We start from the raw sequence: 25,644 nt of genomic DNA, 5'->3' as shown, positions 1-25,644 counted from the left end.
ACTTGACGGGATGCAGGATGCAATGGGGTTGCTCCCATTTCCACGAGGCTGGACATGCGGGTTTACCAAGCTCTTGGCTTCTGCCCCAGGCCTCATGGCCCTGACCCTCTCTGCCTGTCTGAAGATGCAGCTCAGGCAGAATCTTCGGTCCCTTCTAGGACCTCCAGATAACAGAACCAGAGCCAAAAACTCAAAAACGAACAACAAAGCAGATCTGCTTGAACACCCTTTCCTTTTCCAGGAACCTGGACGCGTGGGGGCTCTCAGAGGTCAGGCCCTCTGTGGCCAGGGGCACCGGTGGAGGAGAAACCCTTGTCCCTCACCATTTTATTTTTTACTTTTAAATTTATTTTTTGAAACAGAGTCTCACTCTGTTGCCCAGGCTGGAGTGGAGTGGCACAATCTCGGCTCACTGCAACCTCCACCTCCCAGGTTCAAGTGATTCTCCTGCCTCAGCCTCCTAAGTAGCTCGTATTACAGGCACCTACCACCATGCCTGGCTAATTTTTGTGGGTTTTGTTTTTTGTTTTGTTTTGTTTGTAAAGACAAGGTTTTACCACGTTGGCTATGCTGGTCTCAGATTCCTGGCCTCAAGTGATCCTCCCACCTCAGCCTCCCAAAGTGCTGGGCTTACAGGTGTGAGCCACCACGCCCAGCCCCTCATAATTTTAAAGAAGAAGAAAGTGAGCCTCAGAGAGGTGGTGACTTGCTTAAGGCCACACAGCTCATTGGAAAAGAACCTGAGACTCAAAATCAGCTCTGAGCAACTCCTCTGGGTAGGGAAGCCAGGGATGTGGGTGGCCAGATGGCTTTATGCTAAGCAGAAGCGCTGGGGCTGGGGTCTGGCACTGTTATTTTTCAAACAGCATCCCAGGTGATTCTAGGTGTGGCTAAAAATCACTGAGCAGAGTTGGGGGTCAGTCATAGGGAGATCTGCCTTGGGGGCCCTCCTCAAACTTGAATGTTCCTCCAGTCCTCTGGGCATCACATCAAAGAGAAGATTCTGCTTCAGCAGATCTGGGGTGGGGCAGACATTCTGTGTTTCTAACCAGCTCCCAGGAACGCTGATGCTGCTGGCCCAGGGACCACACTTTGAGTAGCAGGGCCTTTCAAGACTCAGGAGGCCTGGGCAGGAGAGATTGGGACTTGGAGGTGGGGAAGAGGGTTGGTATGTTCGACAGAGCGTAGCCTTTGCTGGGAGGCAGCATTGGCTGATGGAGAGTGTTGCTGAGGTTTGAGCTGAAGCTGCAGCGGGTGGCTTCAGAGCGGGTGGGCTTCTCCCCAGCTGCCTGAGGGGTCTGGGCATAGGTCTCACTTGGGCCCTCCAACCCTGGAAGTTCTCGGTTTCCTAACTTGCTAGTGATGTTCCAGCGTTATTCTCTGCCAAACTGGAGTTTCAACCCTAGAAACTCAAGGTTGAGTGAGTTTGCATACTGTTACAGTACCAGCGCATGTGTGTGGGGGTATCCTCGTGCCCCAGCGGGTGCTGCGCCAGGATGCTGAGGCAGGATGCTGCCAGTACCTTCTCCCCTGGTATTTCTCTCCCTGTCCCTCTCACCCTGCTGCCCCCGGGTCACCGACCCCGACCCAGGCACACAGGCCAGCAGCTCTCCTGGAGGGGGTTGCCAGTGGGCAACGGCTTCTCCTGCTTGAAGTTGGCTGACCCGCAGCAGGGCTGTGTGCTCATTAACTGGTCCCTGTGCTGTTTGCTTGTTGCTATTTGGCTGCTAATAAGCCTAATGAGAACCACGCAGGCGGGCGGTGGGGTGTTGGCACTGGATGGCTTCGTCCAGAGCTCCGCAGAAGGGGGGGCTCTTGGCTCCACACCCCGTCAGCTGGCTCTCCCCCACCCCTGTGGCTCTGCACCTCCCTCTCCTCTCCCAACAGCTGCCCTCCTGGCTGGGGCAGAGACTGCCAATGTTGGGGAATGTTCATGATTCTGTCCTAGCAGTTTCACACATGAAGGGATGCTTTCCTGGGCCGGTGAGAGATGGGGGCCGACATCCGCCACTGCCAAGGGTAAAGTCTAGTGCCAGAACCACGGGGAGACTCAGTCTCTCCCAGATATCTGCGGGCCCAACCCACTGCCCATGCGCAGAGAGTGCTGGCTCCTGCTCAGTTGCCCTCTCTTCCCTCTAGCAGAATCAATCCCAGGTCACTGTCACACAACAGTCCGTCTCCCAGGCCTGCCCTCCTTCCGCCCTGTTCTGCAGGTGCCCATTGCTGGAAGCCCAGCCCATCCTTCCACCTTGGCGGGGGCTAGAGCTGGGCCACCGAATCCTCCTCCAGTCTTGGTATCTGCCTTTCCTTCTGTGGCTTTGCCAGCTCCCTCTCTTGGGATTTATGTGTTTATGTATTTGTGGAGGCAGCTGACTGCGGCCTGCCGGGCCCTGCCCAGCAGAGGGGAAGAACTGGAGGGTGTGGAGTGACAGTGTCCTGTTTATAGTTGCAGCTTTTGGAAGACTGTCCATTCTTCCCAGACTGGCTCCTGCCCAACCCCACCCCAGCTGGGGAAGGGGATTTGAATACTCCCTAGACTTCTCATTTTATCTCAGCCTGGACGCACAGGGGCTGGGGCTGCTTTGGGGAGGAGAGAAGAGAATCCCTGCAGCTGTCGAGGAGGGGGCAGGAAAGTTACTCTCTCACGCCTGCCCCCAGCAGCAAGGCACAATATTAAGAGCATGTACTTTGGATTCTGGCACCAGATCCCTGGAGACATGTTTGAGTCCCAGCTCTGCGTCCTGGGGCAAGTGACTGGCCCTTTTCTAGCCACAGGGCCTCATCCATAAAATGGGTATAACAATATATATAGAATTGGTTTTGGGGATGAATGATATGAACTCGATAGCTCTTACTGTGTGCCAGGTACGATTCTAAGTACTTCATATTGTTAATTTTTAATCCTCACAACAACCCTATAAGCTACATTGGATTTTTATCCCCATTTACAAATGAGGTTGGCTTTCTGTCCGAGTCATGCTACTGAGACTCAGCAGAGCCCAGACGTGAATCCAGGTAGCCTGGCTCCAGAGCGCAAGGGCTTAGCTCTGTGCTTTCTGATAAATGAGTAAATGTGTGTAGACAGCCTGGCGCAAGCTAAGTTTAGCTGGTATTTTAATGCTAGATCAGGAGACCATGCTGGACTGCCTGGATTTAAATGTCAGCTCTCAGCTCCACCACGTGGCTGAGGGGCTATGGGCAGGCTGCTTAAAGTCTTTGTGTCTTGGTTTCCTCTTCCGTAAACCGGGATCAACACTGGGCCCTGTCTCCCAGAGTTGTAAGGAACAAATGAGGTCACTTAGGTCAGATGTTTAGTTCAAGGCCCAGCATGTGCGATGCACTCTATACATGTTTGGCCTTGATTTTGAGGGCAGGGACTGCGTCTCACCACCCCCAGCAGGCAGCATGCTGGGTACAAGGTGAAGGGTCCATAAGTATCTACTGAATAATACATGGCCTCCCCCAGCCCTGTGCTGAGACAGCCCTTTCTGCTGCCCAAGTTCTATCGACCCTTCCAGAAACTCCCCACAGTGTTCAGGGGATCCTGGGGATGGAGACGCTGGAATGGGTCTGAGGATTTTTCTGCGTGTATCACGTGGGCAATGGAATGGCATTTCCCCAAGTCCCCATCTCAGTCCTACAAGAACCCTGTCTCTCCTGATCTGAGCTCCTCCTTGGCTTCCCTGAGAGAGCCTGTTTGCCCCATTCATGCCAACCACATCCCAAAGTGGAAGACTGTGGCAAGGTGGCTAAGAGCCCCAGCTTCAGAGTCAGACTCCCTGAGTTCAAACCCTTGCTCCATAACTTACTAGCACGGTGATCTTGGGCAAGTTGTTGATGGTTCTGCCTCAGTTTCTCCATATGTCAGATGGGGACAAGAGTAGTACCTAGTGTAGTTATAAGAATGAGATGTTTACGTGAGGTAATAATATGTGTAAAGCGGTGAGCCCAGCACCTTACTATGGGAAATGCTTAACGAGCCTTAGGAAAAGGGGTCAGGGCAAGGGTGGGATTTTCATCTTCACTAACTGGTTAGCACCTTCCAGAAGCCAGGAAAGTCTCATCTCCAGATGAACCATTCAGTGGGGACTCCAAAGTTGGCAGGGAGTGGTGGAGAGGAAATTGGGAGATGGCGAAGGGGAATAATTATATGACCTCAGTGGAACCCAGTTGATATGTAGGGTGCAGTCTCATCAAGAGACCCTGTCCATTTCTTACGCCTGCATGGGGGTACCCTTCTTGGAGAGATCTTCCTGGGGAGCAGGTTACCCTGAGGCTCTTTGTCCAATGAGGTGATTAGGAGATGTCCTTGACTGGGAGCTTCCTGAAGCCAGGTGCTGTGTCCTGCTGACACCAGTGGAGTGCCTGGCCCTCTCTCCACACCTGTGTCCTTTGTACGTGCTTGGGGCCTGTTTATCAAAGAGCCGAGTGGGCAAATGATGGCATGGGTGACTGAGCTTCCTCCCTCCATCCCCAGCTGCCTCTTCTCAGTCTCCTTTGCTGGCTTCTCCCTCTCTACCTGACGTCTTAATGTTGGGCTTCCCCAGGACTTTCCCCAGACCTTCCAAGTCCCTAACCCCAAAGAGGGGGGCCATAGGAGCCAAACGGAGCATGAACCGCCCCTGGGTATTGAGTGCCGGCAGGCACTGTGCCTGACAATTGACATGCAATACTTACAGTAATGCCCGGGGCTCACTCTGCCTGGATGTGCCAAACGCTGCCATCTTCCTTCAAACCCTCATGGTGTTCTCTGTCCTGGTCCCCTCCTGTGTCCCTGGCTGCTACTTCTCCTCTGCTCACTACTAAACTGTGGGTTTCCCAGGACTTAGTCTGGGGTCTTCTTCTTTTCTTTGTCTTTGCATTGCTCCCGGAACAATCTGCTGCCTCCTCAGGGATGTAAACATCGTCTCTGGGCCAATGACGCCCAGATTCACATGAATCCTCTGCCAGGTCTCTCGTCTGACCAGTCTTCCGCATCTGCTGCCTGCTCGACATCTGTGCTTGATGCCTCCCAGACATCCTCATCCCGACTTGTCTAAAATGAACTCGTGACTTCCCTTCCTCTGAGCTAACTCCCCTGTGCAGGTCTTACCCGCTGTTAACTGGCACCCCCATCGGCCTGACTGCTCGAGCCAGACACCCAGGGGCTACCGGGACACCTTCCTCTCACTCAGGCTTTGACATCAACCCATTACCAAGCCCTGTTTGTTTTACTTCCTCAGTCCCTCATGGACCTGCCTGCTTCCCTGCTGCCTCTCTGGGCCAGGGCCCTGTCACAGCTCTCCTGGGTGACACTGCAGCCTGCTGCCCACTCTCCCTGCCATCCTCAACACATCCCACCTGAACCTTCCTGCCGCAGTGTCTCTGCACTCACGCACTCCTCGAGTGCAGCCTGGGCCACTGGTCTCTAGGCCGGTGGACACACTGCTGCCTCTGTTTCTGCTCCCCCTCATCTCTCTGTGCGGCTGGCCCTTGTCATCTACCCCGTCTCTGTTTTGAGGTGTCCTCCTCAGAAGGGCTGCCCTGGCCACTCTGGTTTGAGTGGCCCCCACTGGCCTTGTTCTTCTGGATCTTGGGCCCTCGACTGTCTCTTCCATCCCTCACATACCAGGTTCTGCTCCACTTCTTTGTTTTTATTTTTGTTTATTTATTTATTTTTGAAACAGAGTCCAGCTCTGTCACGCAGGCTGGAGTGCAATGGCGCCATCTCGGCTCACTGCAACCTCCGCCTCCCAGCTTCAAGCAGTTCTCCCTCAGCCTCTCAAGTAGCTGGGATTACAGGTGTGTGCTATCACGCCTAACTAATTTTTGTATTTTTGTAGAGATGTTTCGACTAATGTTTGTATTTTTGTAGAGAGGTGTCATTATGTTGGCCAGACTGGTCTTGAACTCCTGACCTCAGGTGATCCACCTGCATCGGCCTCCCAAAGTGCCGGGATTACAGGCATGAGCCATCACGTCCATCCTCCTCCACTTCTTTGTTTAGCTATTGAGTGACAGTCCCTCTGACTAAATTGGAAGCCCCCAAAGGACAGTCTCTCTTGTTTGCCATCCTGGCAAGTCATGCATTTGAATGCATTACTATTTTCCAGAGAAGAACACTGAGGCCCACAGAGGCGAGGAAACTGGCCCCAGGTGAGGTCCCACAGTCAGAACTCAAACACGGGTCTCTGACTGCAGGGCCACACTGCCCTTCGTGCCCCTGCCCTGGCCTCTCTGAGTTGTCAGTATTTGGAGTGGTGTGCTCATCCTTCCCGACCGTCCCGGGCCTGGGTGTGGGGCTGGTGCTGCCGTGGGAGGGTGGCTGGATCCACTCCAGCCTAGAACTGTCTCCCCTGGAAGCTACTTCTCTAGAAAAGACTCATCCCCAGGGACCCCTCCCAGCCCGTCTCACCTCTAGGGCCCCTCTGGCACTGAGGCTTCCTCCCAGACAAGCCTTGGGACTGTGGAGATGGTTAGGCAACTCTTCTCTGCTTTGGGGCAGCAGCTGGAGAGGAGCCTAGGCCTCTCAGCCCTGAGCTGGGCCCAGAGTCTTCCTCTTCATGCCTGCTGGAGCCAGTGGGATTGGGGCTGCTCTCTGCCCCAGCCCCTGGCCCCGCGGCTCCCCGGCCCCCACCTGGCCCAGCCTTGCAGCATTTGTTAATGCAATTAACAGGGCGGTCCATGCTGAAGGGCTGGGGGCCAAGGTCTGACTCACACCTCCCCTTCCTCCCCTCCAGCCGCCAAACGGTAGAGGCCCGCTTGGCCTGCCAGACAGCGTCTGCAGAGAGCAAGTGAGGGGCCAAGAACGGCATCTTTCTCTCATTAGGAGCTTTTATGTGAACACAACTGCTATTTTGGAGCTGGGCACTTGGCCGGCCCCGGAGCCCCAGTGCGGTTTCCAGCCGTCCTGAGCCGTGGCCCCGGCACAGCTGTATGGGAGCTGGGTAGCCCCTGAGGCCCTGACTTCTCCCACAGCCTGGGGGCTTGGGCCCTCAGTCGGGGCCTGGGAGACACAGCCCCTGGGCAGAGCTTGAGAGTGGAGAGAGCGATTCTGAGGTGGATTCCGAGGGTGGATTCCGAGGGTGCGTGTGAGCCAGACAGGGATTCCCTGGGCTAGGGGATCTCTGACATCAGGGTCCCTCCCCTGGAAACCAAAAGTCAAGGTTGTGGAGAAACAGCTCGGGGCCACAGGTGGACCCCCCAGTAAGCAGATTCCAGGAGCAAACTGAGGTCTCCAGGTGGGGGTCCAAGTCGGGTGCCCAGGGAGGTCTGAGGTAAATCCTATGGATGAGGTGCAAACTGTTCCGTCTGCGAAGGCCCCTAGCTGTGAAAGGGGGCAGGGCGCCGGCCTGAGGAGGGGATCGGGTGGCTCAGTGGATAGGGTCTTAGCATCCCGGCACAGATTTTAGGGAAAATGGAGGTTTAACCTGGGAAGCAGCTGAGCTTCAGGAGTGGGAGAGCTGGGCCCAGAGTCTGGAGTTGAAGTTCCTCCCCCAGACCAGAGTGGGTGGCACTGGAAGCCACTGAGGAAGGGAGAGGCTGGAGGGGCCCACCCTGAAGTCTCCACCTCCTCTATCTAACGGTCATAGATGGATGGAGGGAGAAGGTGTCTCTGGGGCCCAGGAGAGAGAGCTGATGACTAACGCCTTGCCTGGGGGTAGGGTGGGGGTGGGGGAGGGGCCTGGCTATATTTGACACCTGGAAAGCAGTCCCCACCCAGCCCCACAGCCCTTGGTTGTTCATCTCTGTAACCAGGGCCTGATCCCTGGAGATGTGTTTGAGTCCCAGCTCTGTGTCCTGGGGCAAGTGACTGGACCTTTTCTAGCCACAGGGCCTCGTCCATAAAATGGGTATAACAATCTATATAGAGTTGGTTTTGGGGATGAATGATATGAACTTGATAGCTCTTACTATGTGCCAGGTACGATTCTAAGCACTTCATATTGTTAATTTTTAATCCTCACAACAACCCTGTAAACTAGATTAGATTTTTATCCTGAGGGCCTGAGTTGACATTGCCCTTTCCTGGGGAAAGGGTCATAGCTGAGAAGCAGAGGCCCTCTTGCTTCTGGGGGAGTGATTTGTTTTGCTGTTGTTTTAAGCTTTGCTGTGCTGGCCAGTGGAACTTCCTGTGATGATGGAAATGTTCTGTATCTTGCTGTCCATTGTGGTAGCCGTGAGCCACATGTGGGTGTCAAGCACTTGAAATATGGCTTGTGAGACTGAAAGAACTGAATTTTAAATTTTATTTAATCTGTATCCCTTTAAATTTAAATAACCACATACAGTTCCTGGCTACAGTGTGAGACTCTCTTGAACAGCACAGCTTTAGAGAGAACAAAGTACGCCCACGTCCAGGTGCTCAGCTGAGACTCACAACAGCTCTTTGAAGCAGGAATTATCAACCCCATATCGTGGACGAGGCCACTGGCACACTGGTGGAGACATCTCAGCGAGATGACATGTGTCCAGGGTCATGCAGCTGAGATGTAGCAGAGCTGGGATCAAACCAAACCAATCCTCCTGCCCCCCACCCCGTGTTCTTGCTACTAGCCCGTAGCTAATCAGCAGGGGCTCCGAGCAAATGGTAGGAGCAGCCTGCATGGGGTAGTCGGGAGGGCTGTTCCTAGAATCTCTCCCAGGCCTGCCCATTCTGAGTTTGGTTCCTTCCCAAAAGTAGGGGTTTTGTGTGGAAAATCTGAGCAAACCTTTGTTGACTGTTCTGGGGTAGAGTGAGGGGAGAAGGGGCTCAACTAGGAACATGGGGGGATAAGGGGAACAATGCCTTTTATTTCTTGCTTTTAAAGCAATTTCAGGAGTTTTCTTTTATTCCCCTCGCCTTTTGGCGTCCTGCTGCCTCCACAGAGCCGAACACCCAAATCTGGGACTTTCCACCTCTCTAATGCTCAGTGAAGAGCGGGCGAGGGGGGTATGGAAAAGAAAGGATCCCGGAGGAGCCCAAATTATGAATGGCTAAAGACCGACATTGGCAAGCGAGCGTGAGGAGGCTACGTGACACTGTAGTCTCCCGGTTGTCCGAGGGTACTGTCCCAGGGGCTGGGGGGGTATTCCGTCTTCTGCAGATCAACTCCCGGAGGCTAAATGTGGACATCACGGTATCATGCTCGATAAACGGACCAATAATCAAGTGGAGATTCATTAGAGCCACATAACCCACACTGGGTTGATTTCTCAAGTATAAGGCATGATATTTACTCATTTAAATTTTCACTTATTTATATATGTTTTTAGAGACAGGGCCTTGCTCTGTTGCCCAGGCTGGAGTGCACTGGCGCCATCATGGCTCACTGCAGCCTCAAACTCCTGAGCCCAAGTGATCCCTCCCACCTTAGCCTCACAAGTAGCTAAGACTAGAGGTGGGCACCATCACACCCAGCTAACTTTTAAGATTTTTCTGTAGAGATGGGATCCTACTATGTTGCCCAGGCTGGGCAACTCTTGGACTGAGGCAGTCCTCCAGCCTCAGCCTCCTAAAGTGCTGGGATTACAGGCATGAGCCATTGCACCCACCTCTAGGATCTCTACTGTTGAGGAAAAATTGGAGGCATGAAACTCGCTGGCCCACCATGGATGGAGGTTTTCTCTCTTAAAATTCCCACAGCACTGCATGGAACTGCCTCTCCTGGGACCTCAGCATTTCCTTTTTTTGTTTTAAGCAATAGCCTCTGCCACTGGAGGTTCTGAGATGGCTGATTTCCTTTTGGATATTTAAGTTTTGAAATCGTGCTCATTTGGAATAGGAATGTTTCACTTCAGCCTCCTTTAAACAAAAGGACACATGACCACGATTGCCCCTCCCTCCCAAAGGGTCACTGGACTTCATGCACCAGTAATGTTTCCAAAAATATCTTAAGTACCAACCTACAGTGGCCAGCTTTTCATTTTTCCAAGTGAAGCCATTAGGAAAAAAAACAAGAAACAAAGCTAATTACCACTTGCCATCACCTTTAATTAAAAAGAACATTTTAACTCCAAAATTGTAGAAAAGACATCATCGCAAAAGACACTCTTTAGATGGGAAAAATATAGCCTATGAAAAAGAAACAACCCAGGAAAGGGTTTCTTTTCCTGACTTTATGGCAGACCAGTAAAAACTGTCAGAACAGTCCCATTCATAGACAGGCACTGGAAGCCACCATCATGGACCATTTAGGGGTGACTTTCAGGGGAGTGGAGAGAGAGGACAGGAGTCTACATACTCCAGTCCCGTAACGCAAACACTCAGCTCAAAACACAATGCTTACATTTCCATGAGGAAGCCAGGTTGGCATCTTGCTGAGACTTGTGAAAACAAGAGAGGATGCGAGTGAAGCCGGCGAGAGCTGGTTCTAAACCTCCAAAAACCTGAAACTTGTTGGAGGCTCTGCCTCAGCAGATCGGGCCTCTGCACAGCATCCTACATGGTTGATTCAGAAGGATTACCTTCCTGAGGGGGTTTTTCCCACCAACACGTCTGGCTGGTTTGGAAGCCTTTTAGAACTTGATTTACTAGGCTATTGTATATTAAATGCCATTTCCGCAGTTCCCCCCAACCACTCATTTCCCATGAGCTGTTTGTTCACTGTACTAACCAAAGTTTGCCAGCCCTAACCCTCACTGAGGACCTAATTCCCTGCTTGGAAAATGGATTCTAGGAGTGTGGGAACCCCCACTGGCCAGGGCTTCCGCCTATGCAGGGCCCAGTCTTGTTCACCTTTCTGCCCTTGGCAACCAGTCTGATCAAGATCAGGTGCTCACTAAATGTTTTCGGAATGCATTATTAGCAAGCGAGGCAGAACCAGAGCGAAGTGAGTCGTGGCGAGCCACAGGGGCTTGGCTCACAGGGTTTGGGGTCTTGGATTTCTAGACAGTGAAAGGTATTATTTTATATATATATATATACACACACACACACACACACACATATATATAATTCAATAGCTTTTGGAGAACAAATGGTTTTTGGTTACATGGATAAATTGTTGAGCGGTGAAGTCTAAGATTTTAGTGCACCCATCACCTGAGTAGTGTACATTTTACCCAATATGTAGTTTTTAATTCCACACCCCTTCCCACTCTTTCCCTTCTGAGTCTCCAAAGTCCATTATATCACTCTGTATGCCTTTTCATACCCATAGCTTAGCTCCCACTTGTAAATGATGACATGTATTTGGTTTTCCATTCCTGAGCTACTTCACTTAGAATAATGGCCTCCAGCTCCATCCAAGTTGCAGCAAAAAGACATTATTTCATTCTTTTCAATGGCTGAGTAATTAATATTCCATGGTGAATATATATCCCATTTTCTTTTATTTATTTATTTATTTATTTATTTATTTATTTATTTATTTATTTATTTTGAGGTGGAGTCTCACTCTGTCGCCCAGGCTAGAGTGCAGTAGCACAATCGTGGCTCACTCCTGGGTTCAGGTGATTCTCTGCCTCAGCCTCCTGAGTAGCTGGGATTACAGGCGCCCGCCACCACACCTGGTTAATTTTTTGTATTTTCAGTAGAGACAGGGTTTCACCACATTTTCTTTATTCACTCATTGGTCGATGGGCACTTTAGTTGGTACCATATCTTTGCAATCGTGAATTGTGCTGCAATAAACATACACCTGCAGGTGTCTTTTTGATAGTATGACTTCTTCACCTTTACTCAGTAGTGGGATTGCTGGATTGAATAGTTGACCTATTTGGTTCTTTGAGAAATCTCCATACTGTTTTCCATAGGGACGGCACTAATTTACATTCCCACCAGCAGTGTGTAAGTGTTCCCTTTTCCCCATGTCTGTGCCAACATCAATTGTTTTGTGACTTTTTAGTAATGACCATTCTGGCTGGGATAAGATGGTATCTCACTGTGGTTTTAATTTGCATTTCCCTGATGATGAGTAATGTTGAACATTTTTTCGTATATTTGTTGGCCATTTATATGAAGGATCTTATTGTTAATGTGAAGGATGGGCTGTTCTCAGGGCTCAGGAGGGGAAGGGTGGAAGCTAGACTGTTTTCCAAAGGCCATCCTCGGGGCAAGGACCACACACTCAGAGGTGGAAGCTGCATGACCTTCCTCTCACCCATGCCAGCCTTTGGGTCTCTGTGGCAGAGGCGTGTGGGTCTATGTGGGAAATCACTCAGGCCTTCCCATTCTATTCCCTCCCTAAAAAATCCCCAAGGCCAAGACCTGCCCTGGGCACATCTGCTTCCTCCATGTTCACTAGCACTGACGTGGCTGCTGGGCTGGCCCCAGCTGACCACGTTTCCTGTGGTGGTGGTGACAGGGGCCTGGCAGGTGGTCAGGTGAGGACTAAGTGTGCTTGGGCAGATAGAGGGGTGGCCAGGCCAAAATCCTGCCATGGTGGCAATTTGTGTTTGGGGAAGTGCTCTGGGTTGCAATTCTGACATGGTTCTACCTAGAGGCCTGGAGCCTGCCAGGAAGAGGTGCCTGGGCACGACGAAAAATGCTTTGGCCTCCCAGCCCAACTTGTGGTTGGAATGCTATTAAAACCTGTTATTTCCCACACTCTCTGCTGATAGATTGGTCTTGAGTGCCCTTGGTGCACAATGTCCAATTTTTCATCCTTTGTGCCTCTGGTCAGCATCACCTCCTCCAAGAAACCTTCCCTGACTTTCCCTACTGCCTGCCTCAGCCTGGGTTAGAGGGTCCAGCTGGCGTAGCACTATAACCTGTGTGTTCTACTTTCCGTGTCAGACAGTGTACTAGAGACGGTGTCACAAACTTCACACCCAGTGAGTGCTCTACAAATGCTCACTGGATAAACCCATGAGCTGACATACATCCTCCATCATTATTTAAAAATTCTGTGTGGGCTTTGGAAGGGTGTGGGGTCCTGGGGTCTCCACTGTCAGGGCCAATTGGGATGTGCAGTTTCTCAGGGCAGAATTCCCAAGGGTGCATTTGGTGGCTGACTTGAAGTCAACAGATCCCCTTTGTTTCCTTATCAGCCCTGGGCCAAGGCTTAGAGATAGTAGAGAGGATGCCCACCCTTCTGGGGGTCAGTGGGGTGGAAAGAGCCTGGGCTTCTCAGTCACACAGAACTGGATTTGAATCCTGGCTCCACTATTAACTAGCTGGGTGACCTCAGGCAAGTCTCTTAACCTCTTTGAGCTTCAGCAGCATTATCTGTAAAATGGGAATCATAGTCACACCTGCTGGATAGGATTGTTGAGAGGCTTCAGTGAGAGCGTGTATGCAGAGCACGGTGCCAGGGCTATTGTCAGCACTCATCAGAGAGTAGCTGCCATAATAAAAATAATAATAATGGTGTTATTGTTAGGCATATATTAGGAGCTAAAGATACAATGAGGTGTAAGAGATAGTCACTACACTTCAAGGAGCTGACTGTATGAGTCAGGAAATTGAGACACGTGCATTAAAAAAGCTAATGGCAGCGGCCTTGCGCGATGGCTCATGCCTGTAATCCCAGCACTTTGGGAGGCCAAGGCAGGCAGATCACCTGAGGTTGGGAGTTCGAGACCAGCCTGACCAACATGGAGAAACCCTGTCTCTACTAAAAATACAAAATTAGCGGGGTGTGGTGGAGCATGGCTGTAATCCCAGCTACTCGGGAGGCTGTGACAGGAGAATCATCCTGAACCCGGGAGGCGGAGGTTGCAGTGAGCTGAGATGGCACCATTGCATGCCAGCATGGGCAACAAGAGCGAAACTCCGTCTCAAAAACAAAAAACAAAAACCAAACAACAAAAACAATAACAACAACAAAAACTAATGGCACTATGCGGGACATGCCCAGTGAATGGCGAACACAAGTATTTTTCCTGTTAATCAAAGGAGGGAGCAGCTGCTGAGAGGCGGGTGTCCAGCATGGGGAAGTGGGTCTTGAGGGAACAGTAGGAGCCAGGTAAATGGAGAGCAAGTAGGAAAGAAGAGAGGACATAGCACATGCAAGGACAGAGAGAAGACAGAGCAGAGGCTACCTGGGGCCACAGCCAGCAGGCCAGCTCGACTGGAGCAGGTTGGCTTAGAGGAATGTTAGAGGGGATGAGACCAGGAGGGTCTTCTGTGCTCGTCTATGGACTTGAATCCTGAAGACACCGGGGAACCATTGAAGGTCTCTGTGACATGGGCCAGGTGGAAGTTTGGAGATGTTTATCCTGGCCAGCCCTTGGTTTGGATTCTGGTGCTCTTCTCAGAAAGGAGAGTTCAGCTCACAAAACCCAGGCATCTGGTCTGGGTAGCCATGCCTGCTAGTTTCACAGTTGCACTTAGGATTCCTGAGATGACAAGGTCTGTGTATCTGCCTCCTCTTCCTCACTGACCTTGCCTACGCCCCCTCTGCCAGCAGACCCTGGTCTCCCTGGGTCTCTGGCGACTCCTCGAGTACGCCACGTTCCTTCCAGCCTCCAGAGCCTGGTCTTCGCCTCGCCCTCTGCCTGGGAGACTGCCCGGGTCTTTGGGGGTTCACTTCCTTTGCACACTCCCATCTCTCTCTTCAGAGAGGTGCCCTAGCCGCCCCATCTGAGTCTCCTGGTTGGGCCTAAACCCCTGCATCACCCGGGTTAATTGTCTTCACAGCCCTTGAAACTGCCTGAGGCCACATCATGCTATTGTTTTCTTGCTTCCTGTTAGTGTCCTTTCCTCTACCACAAGCCCCAGGCAGACAAGAACTTTGTCCCAGTGCCTGGCACTCACTAGGGCTCAGCAGCAATTTGTTGAATGAATGAATGAATGAATGAATGAAATAGGCGTTGGGTTTCGAGGGTGCAGTGTGAGCCAGACCATGCTTCCCGGGCTCACACATGTTCCCCAGTGGAAGTCCTGGTGGGGGAGGGGCAGGACTCCGTATCCCAGTGTGTGCCTCTGCATGGGATGTTCCCTTGGCCAGTAATCACTGGATGTGACTCTGGAATTTGCAAGGGGATGAAGGATAGTGAAGAGAGGAGTCAGCCTGGGGAGCTGGTGGCTAATGCTGCACAGGGCTAACCGGGAGAAGGGCCTGGTTTCAGCTCCACCTTGCCCCTGGCTGGACCCACAGCCCAGAAGGCAGAATCCAGAGACAGCCTGAGCCCTGAACGGAGGCTCCACAGAGGAGGGGACTTACCTGGCTGGCAGTGGCTGTGATGCCGGCAGCTGTGTTCTGGCCACCGTGCTTTCTCTGGCGCAGTCGGGAGTTCTGCCTTGCTAAGGAGATGGAGAACAACGGGAAGGAGAGGAGAGACTGTCAAGCTGAATATGCCTTTGAAGGATGCATAGGGTCCTCTAACCTCCTTAGTTCATCCCTCCCGTGATTTAGGAGCAAATAGAGGCTCAGTGAATTCAAGACCACATAGCTCATGAGTGACAGGAAAATCCCAGCAACTCAAACCGCTTGAATTTCAGGCCAGTGTTGGACCCTTTCCCACAAAAGAGACTCATTCATTCATTCATTTGCTCCATATTTACTGAGAATCTACTCTGTGGCAGTCCCTATTCTAAGTTCCAGGGCCACTGTCTGTCCTCAGGGGACTTCCAGTCTGGTGGGAGTGAACATTTCAGTATAGACACAGTGTCAGGCAGTGCACTTCCTCTTCAGGGTGCTCTGTGGGACGTGGTGGTGTGAGCCACTCTGCAGCTGGCCACACAGTCTTTGGTTGTCCAAAGATCAGAGGTGAACACGTCCTGGGGGTCTGTGGATGGAGGTGGGAGAAGCATGGGTCAGGGAGCCCTCTGAGGCCAGGAGAGTGGCTTCCTGCTTGAGCGATGGGGTTGGCAGCACTCAGGAGGGTACTTCTGACAGGAGGGAGTAGGCAGCTGTGGTCTCAGAGCCCCATGGCCACTGTTGTCACCTCTCTCCCTATGTCCTCAGCCGTGTGCCAGCCGCCGTGCCAGAACCGGGGCTCCTGCAGCCGCCCTCAGCTCTGCGTCTGCCGCTCCGGTTTCCGTGGAGCCCGCTGCGAGGAGGTCATTCCCGATGAGGAGTTTGACCCCCAGAACTCCAGGGTGGCACCTCGACGCTGGGCCGAGCATTCACCCAACCTGCGCAGGAGCAGTGCGGCCGGAGACGGCACCTTGGCTAGAGCACAACCGCCAGCACCACAGTTGCCATCCGCACCACAATCGCCGCCTGTACCACAGTCGCCGCCAGCTGGGTAAGTCCCCTTCTCCATGGGGCTCGGGATCTGGGGCTCAGTCTCTTTCTGGAGGGGCTTCTTCCTTCGGACCATTTGGTGAAGGCTGGTGGAGAAGACCACAGTCTTCCCTTCCCTCCTCCCCACCCTCCTTGGCTTTCCCTGGCATGGCCAGAGATATGAGCAGGAGAGTAGGTGTTGGGGCTGACTTGGGCTTTGCCAGGCTGGGGTGGAAAGATGAGGGAAGTGAAGTCTTTGCCCTCGGGTGCCTGAAATAAAGCTGAGGAGGGCATGTACCTGGGACCACGGCCTCCTGGTTCACAGTCTGGCTTTGCCATTTCCCAGGTGGGCAACCCCAGGTAAGTCACTTACCTCTCTGTGCCTCGGATTCTGTATCAGTAAGGTGGGACAATGATAATACCTGTGTTATGAATTGTCATGAAGATTAAATTAGTCAACATGAGGGAAGTGCTTAGAACAGTGCCTGGCACACATGGACGTTCTTTATACACGTTCTCCCACACCCCATCCCGACCTCCTCCTCCTCTGCCTGTGGTCGCTGTAATGTAGGAAGGACTCCTCTGCCAGAAGAAGCCCCTTCAGTTTCCTCAGCACCCAGCTTCAGCCTCTCTCCTTAGAGGGGAGAAGCAGCAGCATGCGGGAGAAGGGAGTAGAAAGGAAAGTGAACAAGGAGAGTGTTCATGGGCAGGATTCCCTGGCCTGCTTGCCAGCCAATCTGGCTAGACTTTTTCTAGCTCAGGACAGGAAATCTGAACTTTATAAACGAGTCCATTTCTAGGGGACTGTGTTTTCCTTTTAGTTTTTCAGGTTAGTTTTTCCATTGGCTTCCTACTTAAGAAGTTCTTTCTGAAATGTTGCAACCCTGCCTTGCTGAACTAAAGGGAAAGAGGATTTGCCCTTTCAGAGCCCAGGAGAACCAGGCAGAGGAGGCTGACCTTGAGGTTAGGTTCCAGCAGGAAAGGTCTAGAGAGAGTGGCTGAGTTGCAGGAGGAGCAAAGAAAGGAGGTTAAGGGTGTCCAGGGACTCTGAGAGCAGGTGAGGTCAGGCAGACCAGGCTCTTGGTGAGCTGGATTCTGGGGCCCTGGGCACCCAAGTAGATGTTTTCCAAGGGCAGCTAGGAGGAGGAAGAAAGAAAGGATGGACTCAGGTCAAGGGCCTAGGGAACTCCAAGGTCAAGAGCAAAAGAGCCAAACCCTGCAGCCAAGGCCCAAAGGTCCTGTAGCAGAAACAAGGAGCAGAGCTAAGGGGCCCCAGGTGGATAACAGTGAGGGCCTGGGATTGGCAGTGAGCAGGTGGGCAGTGCGGGTACCTTGTTCTGATCGGTCCCGGCTGAGGGTCCCAGGTGGTAAGCCTGGTGTAAGGCACCTGGAGGAATACTAGAGGTGCCAGCTCAAGGGCCAGCCAGGGCCAGGGTGGGCACGAAGTCCTTCCAGCGGAGCTTTGCCCATCTCTGTTGGCTTGTGGGATTCATTTATTTACGATGCACTGAGGGTGTGTGCTGGGAGCGGGGGTTGCTGGGCAGGGTGTGTCCTGGGAGCGGGGGTTGCTGGGCAGGGTGTGTCCTGGGAGCAGGGATTGCTGGGCAGGGTGTGGGCTGGGAGCAGGGGTTGCTGGGCACGTCACTCTGTCTCTCACACTCTTGAGTCGTAGTCATTTGAAGTCCCCCGTCACATCTTGCTGCCCGTCTGACTCCTCCCCATTCTTCAAGGTGAATCACATTCACTAGGCTCTCTGGCCCCCACAGCACTTACTCTCTGGCACACATCCTGTGCATCTGTGCCCTGCACCCGCAGCCGCTTGTCGACCCAGTGGCCTGTGCTTTGGATTTCTCTACAGCTCCCCCAACAGTGCCTGGCCCATCAAAACTGCTCAGTCCATATTTGCTCTGACACTGGGTCCAAACTACAGAGTTAGCCTAACAAAAGGGCCCACTTGGCACTGGACCCTCAGCCCGTACCTGCAGCCAAGGGCACCACCCCATGTGTTGCTCAGAGGGCAGGAGGAGGTGAGGCCCCTGCCAGTTCCCACGGTGGGTGCTCCGTCTTTCCCTAGCGCAGCACTTTTCACCCTGCCTTTAGATGGTCTGTCCATTTGCTCACTGGACCGGGAGCTACCTGGGAACTCACAGGGACTGTGTCCTGCTCATTCACCAATGTGTCCCTGGTACCTAACACCATGCCTGGTACACTTTGTGCTCAATCAGTGTAAGTTAAATGGATAAATGAATGAGGCTAGGTGATGGGGAGAGGGGAGGCTGCGAGGTCAGGAGGATGGGCAATGTGAGCCTTCCATCCCCCAGTGAAGGTTTCCTGTGTGTGACGGGCAGTGGAGGGCAGAGGTCCTGGGTGACGTCTCTGGCCCACAGCAGGGCTGTCCTCTTTGATTTTCACAGGCTCCCTGGCCAGGGGCTACTGTGATGTTCTTAATGAGCGGCAGCCTCCAAGCCAGCCTAGTCTCTCTGTGCCCTGGGGCCTCAATGCCATGAAATCTGGGAGCGCCCTGCTATTGGCCCAGCTGCTGGCCCAGCTGTGTTTTGCTTTAGGAGGCCAAATCCTGCTTGCCTGGTGGTGTCAGACATTTCCTGTGACCTTGGCCAGGTTTCCCAAGCAGTCGCTGGCCTCTCTCCTGATAGCAACTTGGACAGGCCGTGTGTGTCCAGATAGAGGTGGTGACATGATGCAGGGGGCATTCTAGGAGTTGGGGAGGCAAAGGTCTGGGGAGGGGAACACTGCAGGAATTGGTGATGGCCAGAGGCCCCCTTTAGGAGGCAGGCAGAGACTGAGCGACTTGTGTCCCGGAGGAAGACCAGAGGGAGAAGCCAGGAGTGTCTCAGGCAGCAGGCAGGGTGCCCTACAGAGGGCCAGACGTGGACTGATGCTGTCCAGCTGTTGTCTGGGCTGGCTGGAGGGGTCTGGAGACTCCCTTGAGCCTCATGTCCTGGCTTCTTTCCCAAGGCTGGGCAGAGTGCCTGCCTTACCTGGAGAGCAAAAGCCAGGCGCTGGGAAGGCCCTTGAGAGATGGGGAGAGGGCTGGTTACCAGAATCTACAACCAGCAGGCTTTGGAAAGCAGTGGTTTAGACCAGCGCTTCTCAAAATGAAACCAGTAGGTGAGTCACCTGGGAACTTGTCAACATGCAGGTTCTGATTCGGCAGGTCTGGGATAAGCAACTCTAATGTGGTCCCACAGGATGCTGATGCTACTGGACCATATTTTGAGTAATGAGGGTTAGAGCCCAGGCTTTGGTGTGTTCTAATTCTGGATTTACCACTCACCAGCTGTGTGTCAATAGGCACTCATCCTAACCTCTCTGAGCCAATAGCGTCCACCTGATAGGATGACAGGAAAGATGAAATGAGACCATGTGAGTAGAACACTTAGCGTGGTACCTGATATGAGTTAGTGTTCAATACATGATTCCTGTCAGTGGGCAGGATCTCTTTGCTGTGAGGACTTGGTTGGATGGGAGGAGATGGCAAAGAGCAGAGGAAACTGGAGTGTGTGTGTGTGTGTGTGCGTGTGTGTGTGTGTATGCAATGTACACAGAACAGGTATAGACCTGTTATGGGAAGAAATCAGAGTCCAGACTCAGCCTCAGGGGTCAGCAGGTCCAGTAGTGGCTTTGGCTGGCTTGGGATACAGTCATTCCACCAGGACCATTGTCACCAGCCCTAGGGGAGAGGAGGTTAAGGGGAGGTGTCAAGAATGGGAGGGACCTCCGCTGGGTTTGCTCCTTGTGCAGACCTGAGAACCTAGAGGCTGAGCCCTGGAGACGTCCTACACAGGCTCGAGGAGAATCACTTGAACCTCGGAGGTGGAGGTTGCAGTGAGCTGAGATCCGGCCACTGCACTCCAGCCTGGGCGACAGAGCCAGACTCCGTCTCAAAAAAAAAAAAAAAAAAAAAAAGCCTAAGCAGGCTTGGTCACAACATGGGCAACAAGGGGCCTGAAGGGCAGTGCTGAGCCCTGAGTAGGGTGGTTGGGGTGTGTCTGGGGAGCTGTGACCCCGTGATGGTGGCTCCCAGCAGGCTGCTCCTGCCTGGTCGCTCCCTCTCCTCTGGATCTCCTTCTCTCTGCACACCCCACCTCTTTATCCACTGTGTTCATTTTCTATGGCTGCCATGACACACAATCGCAAAATTAGCAGGTTCAAACGACACACATTTATTTCTCTACAGCTGTAGAGGTCACACATCTGAAACGGGTCTCACCAGGCTGAAATCAAGGTGTCTGCAGGCTCCTGGGGCTCTAAGGGGGCTCAGTTTTCTTGCTCATTCAGGTTATCTGCAGAATTCAGTCCCTTGCAGTTGTAGGACTGAGGCCCCGTTTCCTTGCTGGCTGTCACTCAAGGGCGGTATCAGGAGCTGCCCTCATTCCTTGGCTTGAGGCCACCTTCCTCCATCTTCAAAGCCAGCAGCAACAGGTGGACTCTGTGTTTGGGTCTCCCCTCTGCCTGCCTCTTTGGCTGTCTCTCTCCGTGACTCACTCCCTCGCCTCCCTCTTCTACTTTTAGGGGCCCATGTCATGACCCTGGGCCCACCAGGTAATCCAGTACTATCTCTCTATTTTAAGGTCAACTGATTGGCAACCTTAATTCCATCGGAAACCCTAATTTCCTTTTGCCATTTAACATAACATATTCAAAGGTGTAACCCCAGGGACGGAGATCATGGGGGCCAACCACACCCACTTACTACAGCACATTCCAGCTGGGACTCTTGTCCAAAGTGGAAAAGCTCCCTCTTATCAAGGGCTTGCCACAAGGGTGGCCCTACATGATCTGGCCCCAAAGTCTTTCTGACATCCCCACTGTCCACCCTCACCACTCACAGCCCGTGTTCATCCTGCTTCTGCTCTGCCAGCTGACTGTATCTTCCTCAAAATGCTGTAGATGCTCCCACCTCAGGGCCTTGGCACTTGCTATCCCCCTCCCTGGAGCCCTGAAATTTTTTTTTTTTTTTTTTGAGACAGGGTCTCACGCTGTCACCCAGGCTGGAGTGTAATGTCACAGCTCACTGCAACCTCGACCTCCTGGGCTCAAGCGATCCTCCCATCTCAGCCTCCCAAGTAGCTGAGACTACAGGTGTGCACTGCCACACCCGGCTAATTTTTGTATTTTTTTATAGATGTGGTTTCACCATGTTGCCCAGGCTGGTCTCTAACTCCTGGGTTCAAGCGATCCTCCTGGCTTGGCCTAAGTGCTGGGATTACAGGCATGAGCCACTGCACCTGGCCCCTGTGTTAGTTTTCTAAGGCTTCCATAACAAACTGAGTGGTTTAAAACAGCAGAAATTTATGCTCTTACAGCTCAGGAGCTGGAAATCCAAAAATCAAGGTGGCAGGATTGGTTCCCTCTGAGACACTGAGGGAGAAGGTTCTATGCCTCTCTGCTAGCATATCTGGTGCAATCCTTGGCCTTCCTTGGCTTGTAGCTGCATGACCTTGACCCCGCCTCAGTCATCACATGGCCTTCTTCCTTGTGTGTGTCTGTGTGTCTCTGTGTTGTCTTCTTCTCATAAGGGTGCAGTCATTGGATTTAGGGTCCTCCCTAATCCAGTGTGACCTCATCTAAACCTAACTAATTACATCTACAAAGACTCTATTTCCAAATAAGGTCACATTCATAGGTGGGGGGTTAGGACTCACGTCTTTCCGAGGGGACACAATTCAACCCGCATCAAAACACTCTTCCCCCTACACTCCTGCGGCTGCTTCTCCCCTTTCCTTTGTGGTGGAGCCCTCTCTGTCCACCACATCTAAAACCACGCCCTCCACACCCTCCCCACCTCCCACCTGGCTATTTTTCTCGGCAACACTAATGTCTTTGGTATTTTACCTATTTATTTTAATTATTCTTCTTCTTACCCCAAGAAAGTGTCAGATGTGGGAGGACAGGGATTTTTCTCTCTTTTCTTGGTTGATCTCTCTCCAGCACCTGGAGCGTGACTCAGCCCATTGTAGCGTTGAGTAAATACATGCCCAGAGTAGGGTTGAGTCAATTAGCTGTCTACACCCATTTTACGTCTACAACTGACTGTCTACACCCATTTTGCTTTACGTCTACAATTGGCTATCTACACCCATTTTACTTAACGTCTACAATTGGCTGTCTACACTCATTTTGTTTTACATCTCACAACTCCCTGCAACAGGTGGCCAGTGTTGCCGTTCTGTTGGTAAGGAGAGGCTCATAGAGGGGAGGGAGGCTGTCCCTACCCTTTCCCAGCCTGGTATCTCCAGCACCTGTCCTCTGCCTGCACTAATCTCTCTGAGTTTTTGTCTGTCGGGAGACCGGGAAGGGCCAGAGCACCAGGGCAGTTCTTGTTGGAGGTCCAACCTCAGGTGGTGAGTGCCAGGACTGCTGGGCACGTGTGGCAGCATGTGCCTGCATGTGGGTTGATCACCCAGGCAGAGGCTCCCTACCTCAGAGCAGAACCCCGCCTTGCCTCAGCCTCCACGACTCCACAGGGTCCCTGTTGGCACTTTTTGGCATGATCTTTAACCTACTGCTGCTGAGAGTGAGCCCGCAGGTTTACCGTGGCAGTGCTGCCCGCCTCTACCCAAGACCTTGACTAACTTTCCTGTTGGGAGCACAGGGATTCTGCTTCCAAGTGGGTGGTCTCTCTAAGTCTGAGGGAATGGAGGGAACTATCAAAAGATTGCTGCCCCAGAGCCACTTCCGGGGAGACCCAGGCATCACTTCCTGGGGGCAAAGGTGCGGGGAAGGTAGCACCCCCTGGTTGACAGAATGGCAAGGGGTTTTCCCTGGGACGAGGCAGAATCAGAAACTAGGTGCTGGGGCCAGGTGCAGTGGCTCATGCCTGTAATCCCAGCACTTTGGGAGGCAGAGGTGGGTGGATCACCTGAGATCAGGAGTTCGAGACCAGCCTGGCCAACATGGTGAAACCCCGTCTCTACTAAAAATACAAAAAATTAGCCAGGCGTGGTGGTGGGTGCCTGTAGTCCCAGCTACTTGGGAGGCTAAGGCAGGAGAATCATTTGAACCTGGGAGGCGGAGGTTGCAGTGAGCCAAGATCACGACATTGCACTCCAGCCTAGGCAACAAGAACGAAACTCTGTCTCAAAACACACACACACACACACACAAAACCTAGGTGCTGGGAACAGGGCGGCTGGGAACAGACACCCAGCATGGGGACCTCAGTGTGGCAGCTTGTAAATTGTGTCCCCTTCCCCCAGTGGCAGCAGCAAAGGACTGGGGGTCAGGGAGGACACAGGACAAGGCTCCCTGCAGGGCTGCTGTGGATAGACCTCCTGATGACCCATCTCATGAACTAGGGTCTCATGAACTTAGAGGCGAGTTCAGGCTTGGCTGGCAGGAAGGAGGCCGTGTGGCACTGTGATGGGGGAGTGAAGACTGGTTCCTGGCTGGGGCAGTGCTGGGTGCCCTGAGGATTAGAGTCTGGTGGCTGGAGGAGGGGACATGAGGAGGGTGCCTGGTGGTCCAGTGTGTGTGTCAGGGGAGCCCGGGGCAAGGGGGTTAAATTTGATGTTAGGCAGAATGTAAATCCTGATGCCGTCACAAACTTTGCAAGCTCCTTTACTTCCCTGAAACTCAATTCCTTTGACCTTGATGTGGGAAAATGAATGCCCATCTCCTAGGATGGTTGGGAGAATTTACTGAAATAATGTAGCGTGATTCGCGGGGTGTCTGCCACACAGTCAGTCCAATAAATCTGAAATCTCTTGGCCTACCTGCCTACTCCATGTGCTTATGAAAAATCAGTGTGGAACACCTCATTTGCCAGGGTGAGTTTTTCTGCACCCCACTGTCTGGGCTTATAGCTGGGGAAACTGAGGGAGGATGCAGGTTGGCCACTAGGTTGTGGGCTGGCCTGAAGGCCTGCCCTGGCCTTCTGAGCCTGCCTCCTGCTCCAGCCCCTCCCACTGCTGCCACCCTCCCCTCTGGGCTTCTGTGTGCTGCTGCGGGCCTTCTACTTGTTCCTTTGGGCTACGTGGCCCCGTTTGTCTTTTTTCCTTCTCATTCAAGACCCTTGGACCCAAGGTGGTTCTCTGATTCAGCTGGGACATGCCAGGAGACCAACGGGTGCTCGAAGACCTTGGGAAAATCCTCTGCCCTTCCTGGGCTTGTTCCCGCATTTGTAAATCAGAGGGCTAGCGTGGATCTCCTCTAAGCTCAAGAGCTAATTGTCGGCCGGGCGTGGTGGTTCATGCCTGGAATCCCAGCACTTTGGGAGGCTGAGGCAGGCGGGTCACTGGAGGTCAGGAGTGCAAGACCAGCCTGACCAACATGGAAACCCCGTTTCTACTAAAGATACAAAAATTAGCTGGGCTTGGTGGTGCGCATCTGTAATCCCAGCTACTTGGGAGGCTGAGGCAGGAGAATGACTTGAACCTAGGAGGTAGAGGTTGCAGTGAGCTGAGATCATGCCACTGTACTCCAGCATGGGCAACAGAGTGAGACTCTGTTTCAAGAAAAAAAACAAAACAAAACTAATGGTCTAGGATTCCAGCCAGCCTGGCCATTTTCCATCCCTGATGGTGAAATGTGCTCATTCTCCCCTTTGCCTGTTTCCAAGGTTGTGACAAGAACATGTGAGCCTCTCACCAGGGCAGACCTTCGCTGTCCCTGACACCTTGGCAAGCTTGCAGAGGGCTGAGCAGCCTGCATCTTCTGTGCTGTGTCACCCACTTCCTCATGGCCACTGAGTGCTGTTTCTCTGTGGGGTTAACTCAACCCTACAAATTTTTGGTGGCCTCTGAGGGTTGAGCCCTTCTCTTTCTTTTTTTTTTTTTTTTTTTTTTTTAGCCTTTTCTCTTTCTTTTCCCTGACCTGTTTGTATAACTCTGATTCCCGAAATTGCTCCTTGGGTTTTTCTGGAATTCCCCCAACACTTAGGACCTTGAAAACTATTTTGAATAGACTCGGAATCAGTAAACCCAGTTTTGGTCTCTTAGTTACTAACTGGCCTTGTGACCTTGAGCAAGCCACTTAGCATCACTAGGCATTAATGTCCCTATATCTGTAAAGCGAGAGGGTTAATTCTCCCCTCACTGGGATGTTGAGAAAATTAACTAAGGCGTGTGGGAAAGATTGCTTTGTGGGTTCTAACGTGCCTCGCAAATGCTTGTTATTACTTCTTAGCTGTCCTGACACTGGGCTGGGGCCTTCGCTCATGCCCGGTTACATGTACAGAAGCCACTTTTAGGAAGAAGCTCCTCAATGAGGCCCTTGAGGAAATATTTTAAAGGAAATCTTTTAATTTTAATCTTAGGGAAGGACATCCCCTGTTGTGTCCAGCTTAACACAACAACAGGGAATGTCTTTCCATCCTATCATACTCTCTGTGATAGGTACTCCAAGAGTTGTACAGTGTACAGCCTGTGCAGCTGCATGTGGTGACCCCAGACCTGGCTTCTTCCCAAGAGGGAGATGTCTCCCATTTTTCCAACATTTAATATTTTCAGCCCTCAACTTGAGAGTCCTTTCATCTGGCTCACTTTTTATTTCCACAGTACTTTCTATTTTCCACTTTCTAACGTAGCATATAATTTACTTATTTAGTATA

At 52.3% G+C, this 25,644-nt stretch overlaps 1 protein-coding gene across 3 annotated transcripts in view; it reads left to right on the top strand.

Annotated features, from left to right (window-relative positions):
- The window catches only part of LTBP2 (latent transforming growth factor beta binding protein 2), a 113,381-nt gene that overhangs the window by 10,785 nt on the left and 76,952 nt on the right, over positions 1-25,644 (top strand). For all 3 annotated transcript variants that reach the window (XM_037984239.2, XM_037984240.2, XM_037984238.2), the window contains exon 3: positions 15,813-16,095. In XM_037984239.2, the coding sequence (XP_037840167.2) occupies positions 15,813-16,095 (283 nt within the window). The remainder of the gene's footprint in view (positions 1-15,812; positions 16,096-25,644) is intronic.

The sequence above is a fragment of the Chlorocebus sabaeus genome, chromosome 24, assembly GCF_047675955.1.
Source record: "Chlorocebus sabaeus isolate Y175 chromosome 24, mChlSab1.0.hap1, whole genome shotgun sequence".
Classification (NCBI taxonomy): Eukaryota; Metazoa; Chordata; class Mammalia; order Primates; family Cercopithecidae; genus Chlorocebus; species Chlorocebus sabaeus.
Note: the sequence above shows the minus strand (reverse complement) of the source record. Positions and strands in the feature narration are given on the sequence as shown.